The sequence below is a fragment of the Cetorhinus maximus genome, chromosome 22, assembly GCF_964194155.1.
Source record: "Cetorhinus maximus chromosome 22, sCetMax3.hap1.1, whole genome shotgun sequence".
Taxonomy (NCBI): Eukaryota; Metazoa; Chordata; class Chondrichthyes; order Lamniformes; family Cetorhinidae; genus Cetorhinus; species Cetorhinus maximus.
The window spans coordinates 53,626,142-53,642,969 of NC_135900.1; the positions used below are offsets into that span (position 1 = coordinate 53,626,142).

The 16,828-nt window shown below is 43.8% G+C and overlaps 1 protein-coding gene and 1 long non-coding RNA gene across 5 annotated transcripts in view; one reads left to right on the top strand and one right to left on the bottom strand.

Annotated features, from left to right (window-relative positions):
* Positions 1 to 2,335: 2,335 nt before the first annotated feature.
* LOC144696703 (uncharacterized) lies at positions 2,336 to 6,484 on the bottom strand. Its single transcript, XR_013580229.1, has 3 exons — positions 6,365 to 6,484; positions 5,473 to 5,756; positions 2,336 to 3,569 (listed from the first exon to the last, which is right to left on the bottom strand). It is a non-coding gene; the product is annotated as an uncharacterized LOC144696703 (long non-coding RNA).
* The window catches only part of kiaa0930, a 102,406-nt gene continuing 91,740 nt past the window's right edge, over positions 6,163 to 16,828 (top strand). For 3 of the 4 annotated variants that reach the window (XM_078568330.1, XM_078568329.1, XM_078568331.1), the window contains exon 1: positions 6,164 to 6,528. In XM_078568330.1, the coding sequence (XP_078424456.1) occupies positions 6,396 to 6,528 (133 nt within the window). In that variant the 5' untranslated portion in view covers positions 6,164 to 6,395. Of the gene's footprint in view, positions 6,529 to 16,828 lie in introns of all 4 variants that reach the window. The other variant, XM_078568332.1, reaches the window with a different exon arrangement.

The following is a 16,828-nucleotide window of genomic DNA, read 5'->3' on the forward strand; positions in this document are numbered from 1 at the left end:
AGGTCAGAAACTCATCTCGGGGTCAAATGTGACACCAAGACTGCAAACAGACTGGCTTAGTCTCAGCCTGTTGCCAGGGTGAGGGATAGAGTCAGTAGCTAGGGAATAGAGTTTGGATTGGGGACTGAAAACAATGGCTTCAGTCTTCCCAATTTTTGACTGGAGGAAATCCCTGCACATGCAATACTGGATGTTAGATAATCAGTCTGAAAATTTGGCAACAGTGTAGGTGATGGTGAGGCGGAACAGTGTGTCATCAGTGTACATGTGAAAACATGTGAAAATTAAATTACACCATTTTATAATTCTCCTTTACTCCTTTAGAGTGCCAACTCTAAAAACGACTAAGAATCTAATTAATCTCAAACTGATAATTCTGTGACAGAAAAAGTTCTGGCAGAGCCACTCTTTACTGATTCACTCTGCATGTGATGGTTCCAGATTCATTTACACATCATCCTTGCCAAAAGACTGTGACATAACCAGATAACAGTGAACAGTGTGGTCAATAGGATGAGGGATCAATGAGAAAGATCATCCACCTTCAGAACCAGGAATTATCCGACCAGATCCCAAGGATTAAAGGCAGCAAACAGATTCAGCTAATGGCACCTGCAAATTTGACAGCCACAAGGAATCTCAACTCGGGGAGGCAGGTTGGGAAGGAGATGGTGGAGGGCGGTGGGGGGCAGCCCTGAAACCAGGCTGGGTAAGTCTTACTGGTCTATACTTCCAAGCTTAGTGATTTGTTTTCTCATCATGAAAGCTGACGGATGAGTGTAAAAAACCTAACTGGTTTATGAATGTCCTTCAGGGAAAAATAATTGCTGCCTCTATCTGGTCTGGTCTACATGCGAGTCCAGCTCCACATTATGTGGTTGACTCTTACAGCAATCAATGAACCTAAGAATCGTAGAATTACACAGCACATATCGAGGCCGTTTAGTTCACTGTGTCTGTACTGGCTCTTTGAAAGTGCTACCCAATTAGTCAAACTCCTCTGGTCTTTCCCCATAGTCCTGCAAATCTCTCCTTTACAAATATATATCCAATTCCCTTCTGAAAGTTACTATTGACTCTGCTTCCACCACCCTTTCAGGCTGTGCATTTCAGAAAACAACAATTTGCTGCATAAAAATGTTTCTTTTACCAATTATCTTAAATCCATGCACTCTGGTTACTGACCCTCCTGCCAGTGGAAACGGTTTCTCCCTATCTACTCTATCAAATCCCTTAATAAATTTGACCACCTTGTTACGATCTCCATAGATACTGTTGATGTTTAAAGAGAAATCCAAACACCCAGTGATTAACTGAAAGAACTACACCACAAGATTACACATTTTTAAACAAAAACAAACTGTATGTATTTAAAAAGCTTAAATAAAGCAACCACTACTAATGTAACACTATAGTTTATAACTATGTATACTATGAATCTAGTTTTATTTGTACTGCACCCCAAGAGTTCCCTCATCTTATGAAATCTTAAAGATTCATTCACTTCTTCAGGGACCAACCCAAATGTATGCCACAGCCCTTCAGAATTCATTTTGATTTCTCCTCCGTGTTCCAGTGATTCTCCAAGGTACAAGATTTCATGAGGATTTTTCCATTAGCTTTTGACTAAGCGACCGTTGAATTTTCTTTTAAGATCTCATGACTGTGGGCTCCTCAGCTCCTTGTCCTGCCTTTGGACAGAGGTAGATTGCTTTTCCCAATCTGCACCCACAGCTTCATTACAGCTCTTTCCAAGCTAACAGTTCAAGCTGACTACTTCCCATCTGTCATGTGCCTTAGCTTTTTCCTTAAATCTTCAAGCAAAGAAAATCTTCCAGCTTCTTTTCCCCTCACCAACTCTAAATGAGCTGCAACCTACACAAGACGAAATCTGCAACAACCTCCACTGAATCTCCCCTTAACATTCTCTTCTCTAAACTGAACAATCCCAGCTTCTTGAATCTCTCCATACAGCTGAAGTTCTACACTCCTGCTGTCATTCTAGTAAATCTCTTCTATACGCTCTCTAAAGCCTTAACATACTTCCTAAAGAGAGATGCTCAGAATTGAGCACAACACACTAACTGAGACCTAGCTAATTTATAAAGGTTTACCATAACTTTATAAAAACAAAAATAAAAACAAAAAACTGCGGATGCTGGAAATCCAAAACAAAAACAGAATTACCTGGAAAAACTCAGCAGGTCTGGCAGCATCAGCGGGGAAGAAAGTTCTGTTGAAGGGTCATGAAGACTCGAAACGTCAACTTTTTTCTTCTCCGCCGATGCTGCCAGACCTGCTGAGTTTTTCCAGGTAATTCTGTTTTTGTTTTACCATAACTCTGTTGCTTTTGTAAATCTCTATTTATAAATCCTAGGATGACATACACTTCTTAATGGCCTTATCACCTTGTCCTGTTGCTTTCAAAGATTTGTATCTGTGAACCCCCAGGTTTCCTAGAAGATTGTACCATTTGATTCATATTGCCTCTCCTAATTTTTCTTTCCAAGATGCATTACTTCACACTTCTCCGCATTAAATTTAATCTGCCGTGTGCTTTCTCGTTTTATCAGTCTATGTCTTCCTGAATAGTTCTACTATGGGGAATAAGGCTATAAGTACAGTGTTGCTTATGCCCCAGGAACCAAAAATACAAACTGCATTTATAAAATGTCTTTCATTGAGACTTTGCTATCATCTAAATGAGTGAGTGAGTGAGAGTGAAACAAAGAAGCAAAGAAATAGAAAGAATGAGGAGGGCTGTAATTTTTGGAGGAAATGCTGTTTAAGTTCATGTGTACTGTTTTGCTAAAATTTATGCAGAGATAAAAGAGAAATTTATTACCTTATAAAAATGATTCATTCAGCTCTTAGTAAGGTCAATGAGGTAAATTGACCTTGGTCTGATAAAATTGGGAACCTTTGCCTTACGAATTATATTTTGCTGATGGACATAAACCAAACTAAGGAAATAGAGTGAACAGATGGCACAATTTTACATGAAGACTTCTGAATATTTCACAAGATGCATGGTCCTGACTTCACAGAATAAAAATTAACTATTTCTGTGCTTGGCTATTGAGAATAGGATACGGCTTAGCAATAACCTGCTCACTGATGCTCAGTCTGGATTCCGCCAGAGCCACTCAGCTCCTGACCTCATTACAGCCTTGGTTCAAACATGGACAAAACAGCTGAACTCCAGAGTTGAGGTGAGAGTGACTGCCCTTGACATCAAGGCCATATTTGACCAAGTGTAGCATCAAGGAGCCCTAGCAAAACTGGAGTCAATGGGAATCAGGGAGAAAACTCTCCGCTGGTTGGAGTCATACCTAGCACAAAGGAAGATGGTTGTGGTTGTTAAAGGTCAATCATTGCAGCCCCAGGACATCACTGCAGGAGTTTCACAGGGTAGTATCCTCGACCCAACCATCTTCAGCTGCTTCATCAATGACCTTCCTTCCATCATAAGGTCAGAAGTGGGGATGTTTGCTGATGATTGCACAATGTTCAGCACCATTTGCGACTCCTCAGATACTGAAGCAGTCCATGTCCAAATGCAGAAAGACCTGGAAAATATTCAGAATTGGGATGACAAGTGGCGAGTAATATTCGCGCCACAGAAGTGTCAGGTAATGACCATATACAACAAGAGATGATCTAACCATCGCCCCTTGACATACAATGGCATTACCATCACTGAATCCCCCACTATCAACATCCTGGGAGTTACCATTGACTAGAAACTGAACTGGACTAGCCAAATAAATACTGAGACTACAAGAGGAGGTCAGAGGCTAGGAATCCTGCGACGAGTAAATCACCCCCTGACTCCCCAAAGCCTGTCCACCATCTACAAGGCACAAGTCAGGAGTGTGACAGAATACTCCCCACTTGCCCGGATGAGCTCCAACGACACTCAAGAAGCTTGACATCATTCAGGATAAAGCAGCCCGCTTGGTTGGCACCCCATCCACAAACATGCACTCCCTCCACCACCACAGTAGCTGCAGTGTGTACCATCCTGCAAAATGCACTGCACAAACTCACCAAGGCTCCTTAGGAAGCACCTTCCAAATCCATGATCACTACCATCTAGAAGGACAAGGGCAGCAGATAGATGGGAACACCACCACCTGGAAGTTCCCACCAAGCCACTCACCATTTTGACTTGGAAATATATCGCTGTTCCTTCATTGTCGCTGGGTCAAAATTGTGGAACTCCCTAACAGCACTGTGGATGTACCTACACCACATGGGCTGCATCGGTTCAAGAAGGCAGCTCACCACCACCTTCTTAACGACAATTAGGGATAGGCAATAAATGCTGGCCAACCAGCGACACCCACATCTTGTAAAAAATGAATTAAAAAAGGTATCTCAGAAGCTTGTGGGGTTAAAGGAAATTACAGAGATAGGGAGGGCCAAGGTCATAGAGCAATTTGAAAAATGCATGAGAATTTTAAGATTGAGATGCTGTTTAACTGGGGCCCAGTGTAAGTCAGTGAGCACAGGGGTGATAGATGAATGGACTTGGTGCAAGTTCGAACACGGGGAGCAGAATTTTGGATGAGCTCAAATTTACAAAGGGTAGGAATGTGAGAGGCTGGCCCGGAGTGTGCATGGAATAGCCAAGTCTGGAAGTGATAAATGCACAGATGAAGGTTTGTGCAGCAAATGAGCTGAGGCAGGAATGGAGTCGGCTGATCTTACAGAGATGGGAATAATCAGTTGATATGTGATCAGAAGTTCATCTCGAGGTTGCAAACAGTTTGGTTCGACCTCAGACAGCTGCTAAGGACGGGGATAGGTGAGTGGCTGGAGAACAGATTTTGTGATGTGGATCTAAGACAATAGCTTTCGTCTTCCCGATAGTCAGTTGGAGGACATTTCAGCTCATCCATTACTGGGCAAGCAGTCTGGTAATTTAGAGCCAATGGATGGGGTTGAGAGAGGTAGTGATGAGCTGGAGCTGGCTGTCCTCAATGTATACCTGGAACCTTACGGTTATGGGTGATGTCACTGAGGGACAGTGTGTAGATGAGAAATAGGAGGAGGATAGACCCTTGGAGGCCACCAGAGGTAAAGGTGCAGGACATTGATGGTTCAAAATTTAAAAATTAGTTTGAACATTGAATAATTGATGCTGTTTGTTTTATTGCAGATCATTGGAAAGGGGCTTTGTTCAATATGTATAAATAATAAAGGGCTCAACAACCAGGTAAAGATGAAAATTAAGAAATCACACAAGAGCGAGTATGCATCTCAATATAACTGACCTGCATAGACATGCACACAAAAGCAGACTATTTCCATTCACTTTCAAAAATGTGATTGGGTCAGGATGATAATGTCCAGTAAGTACAAAGACGGTCTGTGAAGTCATTGTGGATCTGGATGAGAAAGAATCATGTGTGCATGCATGTAACCCCAGAAATCATACATGATTTGTTATCTTTCTCTTTTACTTACATGTTCACTGTTGAGGCCCTTACTCCATGGAGCGTGAGCTTGAAGCCTTCGCTGGCCCTTGGGTATTGCCGAGGATTTTCTGCTTCAGTGACAAAAATAACCACATTGTTGGTTAACAACGCTGAACTGGAGCAGTTTTATTGTGTATTAATGGTTCTCGTCTCACTATTTATTGGTCAAGACAAAATAGTCATCAGGTCGGAAATTGTGGAGTTAGCTCACCGCAAAAAACTGACGAAACGATAACAGAAAATGCTAGAAAGATTCAGCCGGTCTGTGTATGTCTGTGGAGAGAGACACGAGAGTTAACGTTCCGGGTTCCCGACCTTCTGTTAGAAATATGATCCAGGTGGGACACAGGTTATTCCGGGATTTGTATATCAGAAATCTGTGTGAGGAACATCAATACACCACAGAGCTCGGTATCGGTGCAGACAGGAGTACTATTACTCAAGTTACTTCGCTTTGCTTTTTGTGATTTGGGGTTTGGAGTCACTGCTCGGATTTTTTTGGATTGATGACACTGGGTTTCCTTACAAATAGTTTTTTTTTAAATGCCATACACTTGAGGCCACGGTTTAAGATTCCTGTCTGCTGTAGTCTGGGTATCTGTTTATTACAATTGGCCGCCGAGGGCAGGAAGTGGAGATGTTGTTACCTCCTTCCATGTCTCAGCTGATCTCTCAGAGACGGAAGTGAGTGCAGCCACCTCAGGCACCCAGTCTGTCAGTTTTTTACTTTGAATATTTTCCTTTCCCCCAAGAAACCGGCATGCGGGGGTAAGGGAAGCGGGGGTTTCTGATCACTTCGGCTGTGAGTAAGAGGGGGAAGCCGCGGTCAGGGGAAGGGCTTTGGGTGTCAGGGAATTGAAGCGGGCAGGAGGAAGAGATACCTGCAATGAGAAGAGTGTTAGAGGGTCAGGGATGGCATCCATTCAGCAGAGCCGAACTGGAGACGAAGCAGAGGACGGCGAGGACGGGTCTCTGCACAAAATGCTGACGGCGATAGAGGAGGAGAGGATCAGAGCAAGCCTCAAGCAGGAGATGAGTGGGCTGGGTAAGTGTAAAGCGACCTGTTCCCTCGCCTCCAGGTGACTGACAGACTTGCCCTGGGTTCGAGCGATCTCCTCCCAGGCTCTTCATCTTTCTGTCGCTTACTGAGATCAGTCAAATGTTTCCAGTGTGATACTGAAAGCTGCACTCTCTGCTGGGGTGAATTCTAGCAGATCCTCATCCTTCCAAGAAACAATGAGCTGTTGACTTTCCAAAGTTGGTCTTGTTCGAGTTGATCTCGGGGAGTGGAGCCCGCATCACCTTGTAAAATCCGTTTTATAAATGACTTGTTTTTTTAAAACTCCTAACTGTGTCTCTATTCTTTTTAGTGAGAGCCCTATTTAAAAGGGTGGTTTTGGTTGTTCTGTTATAATCAGCTAAAAGATTGTTGGGAGTTTCTCGATGATATTTGTTCATGACTGGGCGTTTTGCTAGTTACACTCCACCCTTCATGTTACCCTCAGTACTGCTTTCTACGTTATCCTGGAGTTATATTTTCCTTGAATCTTATTACATTCAGAAATGTTAAGTTGCAGAATTGCTTCTATTATTTGGTCGTATTCGTACGGCGAGCTGTTAAGATATACACTGGGTTTTATCATCGACATGATTAATATGTGGGTGTGGAATCTGTGTCAGTATCCATGGCCATCTAGCAGTGGACACTAATTGGCGTTCAATTAAAACTAAATTTGAAGATGAATCAGATTGATTTTCAAGCCTATAACAATGTGTCGATGTAGTATATTGAGCAGAGATGGTTCTCTTTATACTGGTGTTTGACTACTTGTCTTCACTGTGGGACTTGTCTGGGACTGGCTGCATCATATTAAACGGTTAGTTTTTAGAGAAAGACATGGTAGACTTTTATTTATGATAGAGTAGTCAGCTACATTTACTTTCGATTTTGAAAAAAAAAATGGGACGAAAGAACAAGAAATCTCTCCCCTTGTCTGTGATTAATTCAGTTATCCCGTGTGTAAAGCTCAAGATGAGGTAACCTGCAATTTCAAAGGAAGCCGCAGGTGCACAGTGAGCATGCGCTGGAGCGCAGTGCTTTCTGGGAATTGTAGTCTCTGGGAGTCGGGTTTGGTTAGGTTTTACAGAGGAGCGGACTACAACTCCCAGAGTGCATGGCGGCGAAAGCTAGCGCGCATTGTCCTCTCCCTCAGTGAGAGGGATGATGTAATTGTTAGAGGAGCCACCCTGAACCTCCATCTGTGTTGATATCATGAGGGGCAGCTTCAGACTTGGACTTGTTGCAGATTTTCTCAGCTGCAAGCTTTTGCAGCATCATTTATGAACCTTTAACTTAAAGTGCTTGGTGCATTTTTTGTGCAGCTGGTAAACTGGATATTTGTGTATATTACAGCCCTTCACTCAAGTGATTTGAGCATTCTGGTGACATTATAAAATGAATATTTTCTATGTGTTCCAGTTTTCTCACTACAGCTCCTACACCTCCAGTTTATTCACTACCTGCATTATGCGTAGAGTTTGGAGTTGTATGAACAACAGGCAGTAAAAGTGACCGTGAAGCTGTGGGATTGTGGTGAAAATTTAATTGGTTTATGAATGCCTTTTTTAGGGAATGAAACCTGCCATCCTCACTCTCTGGCATATTTGTAATTCCAGTCCTACATCAATGTGGTTGACTGCTAACTGCCCTTCACATGGCCTGGCAAGCCACTCCGTTGCATCAAACCATTACCACCTTTTCTGGGAAATTAGGGATGAGCAATTTAGCACCGCCAGCAATGCCCACATTTTCTCTCTCTTGGCTTTTTCCCATGTTACATGGGGTCGCTGTATTGCTAGTTGATCATCCTCCTCCATCTCCATTCCTAGCAAGCTTCATTTTTGGATTTGGTGGGTGATTTTGCAACGGAAGCCCCTCCCCGTCACAATCACAGAATCACAATCACAGAATCACAGTGCAGAAGAGGCCCTTCGGCCCACCGAGTCTGCACTGACACGTGAGAAACACCTGACCTACCTACCTAATCCCATTTACCAGTACTTGACCCATAGCCTTGAATGTTATGACGTGCCAAGTGCTCATCCAGGTACTTTTTAAAGGATGTGAGGCAACCCGACTCCACCAGCCTCCCAGGCAGCGCATTCCAGATTCACCACCCTCTGGGTAAAAAAGTTTTTCCTCACATCCCCCCTAAACCTCCTGCTCCTCACCTTGAACATATGTCCCCTTGTGACTGGCCCTTCAACTAAGGGGAACAGCTGTTCCCTATCCACCCTGTCCATGCCCCTCGTAATCTTGTACACCTCGATCAGGTCGCCCCTCAGTCTTCTCTGATCCAGTGAAAACAACCCAAGTCTATCCAACCTCTCTTCATAACTTAAATGTTTCATCCCAGGCAACATCCTGGTGAATCTCCTCTGCATCCCCTCCAGTGCAATCACATCCTTCCTATAATGTGGCAACCAGAACTGCACACAGTACTCCAGCTGTGGCCTCACCAAAGTTCTATACAACTCCAACATGACCTCCTTACTTTTGTAACCTATACCTCGATTGATAAAGGCAAATGTCCCATATGCCTTTTTCACCACCCTACTAACATGCCCGTCTGCTTTCAGAGATCTATGGACACATATGCCAAGGTCCCTTTGGAAGGAGTAATTTGACAAGGAAGTATTCAATGAACTGCATGGCACTAGGAAGTTCTGAGGAACAAAGTGTATCACCTCACACTTTTCAGGGTTAAATTCCATCTGCCACTTATCTGCCCATTTGACCATCCCTTCTATATCTTCCTGTAGCCCAAGACACTCAACCTCACTGTTAACCACCCGGCCAATCTTTGTGTCATCCGTCACTAACCTTTCTCATATATCTGGACTGGGGACGGCACCGATAGCTGCCAGTGCAGACAGTGTGTTCCTTCATGGCCAACAAGTCCTGGAGCAGGACTCGAACCTGGAGTATTTGGCTTGGAAGCAGGGGTGCTGTTGCCTGATTTACAAGACCCTATAGTGATGCCCAGTTTCTGTGACTGAATAAATAAAACTTGTTTAAAAGTCCTTTTAATAAATTACATTTTCTTTGTCTTTTTGCTGGAATTGTCAAAGATAAATAACTTTGTTCCATTCTAAATGATCTTTATCAAATCTTTAAAGACTTACAGCATAATGGAATCTTTACTGTCTCTGATAAAAGTAATTAAATCTTTCACGAAGCCTGCCACAGACAGGTATGTTTTTCAGTAATGGCTTCCAATCTTTTGGCAGATTTGCAAAAGCTGGTTAGCATGCAGCCTGAAAAATGTCATTTTGGAGTTGCTTTGTGATACTTTTCTGAGTGGAACAATTGTTATTGCCAATGCAGTTTACTCAGTGATGTTCAAGATAGCAAAAAAAAACCTTAATAGGTACAGTTGAGTTGAGACAGGGAATGTTGTTTAGCAATGAGGAATAGGGGCATCATAGTTGTTACCTGCACCTGGTTAAACCCAGAAACCATCTTTTAACCTGAGTTACTGGGATGTGACCAGGAATAGGAACTGTGGCTTTTCACCTCATCACACATGCAAAGGGTAAATTCTGCTAATTGTAGCCCCTACCCCAAACTGTTTGGTGAGATCAGTTAACTCTGACAGACCAGAGACTATACTAGTCTTTCTGGGTTATTATCAAAACCATTAGGAAGCACCTATATTACCCATGTCAACTGTATATACAACATGAAGAAACATTTATTGCCTTAGAATACTTTTAAGATGTTGTCTAAAAATGGGAAACACAATATGCTTAGGCTGTTGTAATAAAATGAAGTGTGACGTTAACAGAAAATAATTGATTGTAATGAAAATCAGCACATCATCTGGAAATTCTCTCTTAAAGAAGAACTCTAGGAAAACAGGTGGCATTTATGCGACAGTCCTCTCTGCTTTTAAATAGATAGCTGCAGCATGGAGCAGGAATTCTAACAATCATCTTGAGTAATTAGTCTGTGATTCTACTGGTATTGAATTAGGTCAAACAAGAGCCTTTCTAACCTCCTGCCCTTCCTATGCACGCAGAAAGTAGGAAAGACCATGAATGCTGGAGAACTCTTTTCTTTTAGGTCTTTCCTATAATGTTTGTTTTATTTTCAGGCTGCTATAACAGGAGGTTTAATGTTGGCTAATGACTGAATCTCAATCAAATTTCATTTTCATAAAATAATTAGTCCCTTTTTAATAGCAGATAATCTGCATATTCAATAGAACAGTCTCCAGATAGATTGTGTATCATTAATAGGTTATGATGGTGCCTGTAACGATGCAATAGAATAATTTGTATTTAATTCTGTTTTCACTATTCAACCTCTAATCATGTTGGACAGATAAATCTGTGATTTATGTAGAGAATAACTGATGAATTGTGGCATAAGGCAGCAAGGCACTTGGCTTGGATGAGGTTAGAAGCTATGTGAACACCTCAAGCAGCAACAGCCCTCAGGATCTACAGGACACTGATAAGCTTTAATACACTAACGGGTATGGTAGCATAGTGGTTATGTTACTCGATTGGTAATCCAAAGGCCTGGCCTAATGATCTCGGAGACACGAGTTTAAGTCCCACTGAGGCAGCTGTTAAAGTTCAGTTCAGTCAAATAAATAAATCTCGATCTGTAATGGTGATTGTGTAACAACTGGATTGTTATAAGAACCCATCTAGTTAACTGATGTCCTTTAAATCTACCGGCCTTGCCCTGTTTGCTCTGTGTCTGGAGTCATAAACAGGCCAATGTGGTTGATGCTTATCTACCCACTGAAATGGCCTAACAAACCACTTACTTATATCAAACTCTTACAAAAAAGGATAGACCACCAGCATTGACCTATAGGCACCGGACACAACAAAGGCACACCCAGCCCAGTCAACCTGCAAAGTCCCCCTCAATAACATCTGGGGACTTACGTTAGAATTGGGGAGGTATGTCAGATGAGTCAAGCAACAGCCTGATACAGGCATAATCATAGAAGCATACATTTTAGCCAACATCCCAGGCTCCTCCATTACAATCCCTGGTTATGTCCAGCCTTGATGGAGTAGACCTGGGAGTCCTCAACATTGACTCCAGGCCCTATGAAGTTCCATGGCAGGAGGTCAAACGTGGCAAGGGAACTTGCTAATTATGACCCACCTGTCCGCCTCAGCTAAAAAATCAGTACTCCCGAATACCACTTTGAAGAAGCAGTGAAGGTAGTAAGGCCACAGAATTATGCTGGGTGGATACAAAATTTGATATTCAGTCACGGTGATGTTAGGGCAGATAGTCAAAGGCTTGATAAAAGACGTCTGTTTAAGGAGAATCTTGGAGGGAAGAGGGGTGGAGAGGTTTAGGGAGTGAATTCCAGAACTTAGGCCTTTGAGAGCTAAAGGAGTGAATGGTGGAGCAATTAAAATCAAGGATACTTGAGGCTAAAATTGGAGGAGTGCAGATATCTAAGAGGGTTGTCTGGCTGGAGGCGATTAGAGATGGGATAGGGGAAATAGAGTCATAGAGGCCGACAGCACAGAAAAAGGCCCTTCGGCCCATCAAATCTGCACCGGTCAAACAAGTACCTAACTATTCTATTCACATTTTTCAGCACTAGGCCCATAGCCTTGTATGCCATGGCATCGCAAGTACACATCCAAATACTTCTTAAATGTTGTGAGGGTTTCTGCCCTACCACCCTTTCAGGCAGTGTGTTCCAGATTCCCATCACCCTATGGGTGAAAAAATTCTTCCTCACATCCCCTCTAAACCTCCTGCCCTTACCTTAAATCTATGCCCCCTGGTTATTGATCCCTTCACCAAGGGGAAAAGTTCCTTCCTGTCCACCCTATCTATGCCCCTCATAATTTTATACACCTCAATCATGTCCCCTCTCAATCTCCTCTGCTCCAGGGAAAATAACCCCAGCCTATCCTATCTCTCCTCATAACTAAAATTCTCCAGCCCAGGCAACATCCTGGTAAATCTCCTCTGCACTCGCTCTAGTGCAATCACATCCTTCCTATAATGCGGATTCCAGAACTGCACGCAATACTCTAGCTGTGGCCTAACCAGCGTTTTATACAGTTCCAGCATAACCTACCTGCTCTTATATTCTATGCATCAGCTAATAAAGGCAAGTATCCCATATGCCTTCTTAACCACCTAATCTACCTGTCCCGCCTCCTTAAGGGACCGATGGTCTCTCTGATCTTTGGTACCTCCCAGGGTCCTATCATTCATCGTGTATTCCAATGCCTTGTTTGTCCTGCCCAAATACATCACCTCACACTTATTTGAATTAAATTCCATTTGCCACTGATCAGCCCATCTGACCAACCCGTCTATATCCTCCTATAAGCTAAGGCTATCCTCCTCACTATTTACCACCCCGCCAATTTTCGTGTCATCCGCGAACTTACTGATCATCCCTCCTACATTCAAGTCTAAATCGTTTATATATACCACAAACAGTTAGGGACCCAACACCAATCCCTGTGGAACCCCACTGGACACAGGCATCCAGTCACAAAAACACCCCTCGACCATCACCCTCTGCTTCCTGCCACTCAGCCAATTCTGGATCCAATTTGCCAAACTTTCTTGGATCCCGTGGGCTCTTACCTTCATTTTCAGTCTCCAATGCGGGACCTTTTCAAAAGACTTGCTGAAGTCCAAGTAGACTACGTCAAATGCATTGCCCTCATCTATACATCTGGTCACCTCTTTGAAAAATTCGAACGAATTGGTCAGACATGACCTCCCCTTAACAAAACCATGCTGACTGTCCTTGATTAATCCCTGCCTCTCCAAGTGTAGATTAATTCTATCCCTCAGAATTGCTTCCAATAGTTTCCCCACCACGGAGGTTAGACTGATTGGCCTGTAGTTCCCTGGTTTATCCCTTCCTCCCTTCTTGAATAATGGTACCACATTGGCTGTCCTCCAGTCCTCTGGCACCTCTCCTGTGGCCAGAGAGGTATTGAAAATTATTGCTAGCGCCCCTGCTATCTCCTCCCTTGCCTCACTCAACAGCCTGGGATACATTTCATCCGGGCCTGGAGCTTTATCCACTTTTAAGCCTGCCAGTTAGAACCTCCTCCCTTTCTATGCTAATTTCTTTAATTATATCACAGTCCTTCTGCCTGATTTCCAAACCCACGTCGTCCCTCTCACTTGTGAACACTGACACCAAGTATTCATTTAGAACCCTACCTACGTCTTCCGGCTCCACACACAAATTACCACTATGGTCCTTAATGGGCCCTACTCTTTCCCTAATTATCCTCTTACTCTTAATGCACTTGTAAAATAACTTTGGATATTCATTTATTTTACCTGCCAATGTTTTCCATGCCCCCTTTTTGCTCTGCTAATTTCCTTTTTAAGTTCCCCCATACACATTCTATACTCCTCTAGGGCTTTCGCTGTTTTGAACCCTCGGTATCTGCCATAAGCCTCCCCTTTTCGCTTTATCCAATCCTGTATGTCCGTCGACATCCAGGGTTCCCTGGATTTGTTGGTCCCACCCTTTGCCTTTACTGGAATATGGTGGCCCTGTACTCTCCCTATCTCCTTCTTGAATGAGTCCCACTGCTCTGACACAGATTTATCTAAAAGTAGCTGCTTCCAGTCCATTCTGGCCATGGCATATATCTTATTAAATTCGGCCTACCCCCAATTTAACTCTGATTCCTGGTCCATTCTTGTCCTTTTCCATAACACCCTTGAATCTAACAGAGTTATGATCACTATCTGCAAAATGTTCCTCCACTGATACCTCTACCACTTGCCCGGCTTCACTCCCTAAAATTAAGTCCAGGACCGTCCCCTCTCTTGTAGGACCTTCTATGTACTGGCTTAAAAAGCTCCCTTGGATGCATTTTAAGAATTCCGCTCCCTCTAAACCTATCACACTGACTAACCCAGTTAATGTTGGGGAAGTTGAAATCGCCCACTATTACTAACCTATTATTTTTACATTTCTCTGAAATTTGCCTACATATCAGCTCTTCTATTTCTCTCTGACTGTTTGGGGGCCTATAGCACACTCCCAGCAATGTGATTGCTCCTTTTTTGTTTTTCAGTTCTATCCATATGGCTTCATTTGAGGAGCCTTCTAAGATGTCATCCCTCCTTGGTGCTGTAATTGATTCCTTGATCAATATTGCGATACCCTCTCCTCTTTTACCTCCTTCCCTGTCTCACCTGAAGACCCTATATCCTGGAATATTGAACTGCCAATCCTGCCCCTCTCTCAACCATGTCTCTGTGACAGCAATGACATCATACTTCCATGTGTTAATTTGTGCCCTCAACTCATCTGCCTTATTTGTCAGACTCCTTGCATTAAAATAAATACCATCCAACCTTGCCAAACTCCCTTGTGCCATAACTGGCTTATAATTTCTATGCCTTCCAGACTCACTTGCACAGCCAAAATTAGAAGAGAGAGCATCTCCCCCTGCTGAACCTCCTCTCAGGATCCCACCACCCTGCCAAGTTAGTTTAAACCCACCCCAACAGCACTAGCAAACCTCCCCACAAGGATGATTTCACATAGTCCATCTCTGACACTTCCCTTCCTTGACCTCTCTGTCTCAATTTCTGGTGCTAGACTGTCCACCAATATCCATTACAAGCCTACCGACTCCCACAGCTACCTCAACTACAGCTCCTCACACCCCACTTCCTGTAAGGACTCCATCCCATTCTCTCAGTTCCTTCGCCTCCGTTGCATCTGTTCTGATGATGCCACTTTCAAAAACAGTTCCTCTGACGTGTGTTCCTTCTTCCTTAACCGAGGTTTTCCACCCACGGTGGTTGACAGGGCACTCAACCGTGTCCGGCCCATCTCCCGCGCATCCGCCCTCACACCTTCCTCTCCCTCCCAGAAACATGATATGGTCCACCTTGTCCTCACTTATTACCCCACCAGCCTCCGCATTCAAAGGATCATCCTCCGCCATTTCCACCAACTCCAGCATGATGCCACCACCAAACACATCTTCCCTTCACCCCCCTCCACCGGCGGCATTCCGCAGGGATCATTCCCTCCGGGACACCCTGGTCCACTCCTCCATCACCCCCTACACCTCAACCCCCTCCCACGGCACCTTCCCATGCAACCGCAGAAGGTGCAACACCTGCCCCTTTACTTCCCCTCTCCTCACCGTCCAAGGGTCCAAACACTCCTTTCAAGTGAAGCAGCATTTCACTTGCACTTCCCTCAATTTAGTCTACTGCATTCATTGCTCCCAATACGGTCTCCTCTACATTGGAGAGACCAAACGCAGAACACCTTCGGTCTGTCCGCAAGCATTACCCAGACCTCCCTGTTGCTTGCCATTTCAACACTCCACCCTGTTCTCATGCCCACATGTCCGTCCTTGGCCTACTGCATTGTTCCAGTGAAGCTCAACGCAAACTGGAGGAACAGCACCTCATCTTCCGACTAGGTACTTTACAGCCTTCCGGACTGAATATTGAGTTCAACAATTTTAGATCATGAACTCTCTCCTCCATCCCCACCCCCTTTCCAATCCCCCCCCTTTTTTTCCCAATAATTTATATAGATTTTTCTTTTCCCACCTATTTCCATTATTTTTAAATGTATTTCCATCCATTGTTTTATCTCTACCTTTTAGCCTTTTTCGATTCCTTCACCCCTACCCCACCCCCACTAGGGCTATCTGTACCTTGCTTGTCCTGCTTTCTACCCTTAATTGGCACATTCCTTAGATAATATCACCACCTTCAACACCTCTTTGTTCTTTTGTCTGGGACATCTTTTGGTTATCTCCACCTATCACTGGCCCTCTATCCAGCTCTACTTGTCCCACCCCCCCTTAAACCAGCTTATATTTCACCTCTCTTCTATTTTTACTTAGTTCTGTTGAAGGGTCATTCGGACTCGAAACGTTAACTGTGTTCCTCTCCGCAGATGCTGCCGGACATGCTGAGTTTTTCCAGGTGTTTTTGTTTTGGATTTCCAGCAGCCGCAGTTTTTTGCTTTTATCTCCCCGCAAGGATGTTGGTCCCATTCCAGTTCAGGTGCAACCCGTCCACCTTGTGCAGGTCCCACCGCCCCCAGAAACAGTCCCACTGTCCCAGAAATCTAAAGCCCCCACTCCTGAACCATCTCTCCAGCCACGCATTCATCTGGACTAAACTCCTATTTCTATACTCACTAGCATGTGGCACCGGAAGTAATCCAGAGATTACAACTTTTGAGGTCCTGCTTTTTAATCTGTTTCCTAGCTCCCTAAATTCTGCTTGCAGGACCTCATTCCCCTTTCTACCTATGTCATTGGTACCA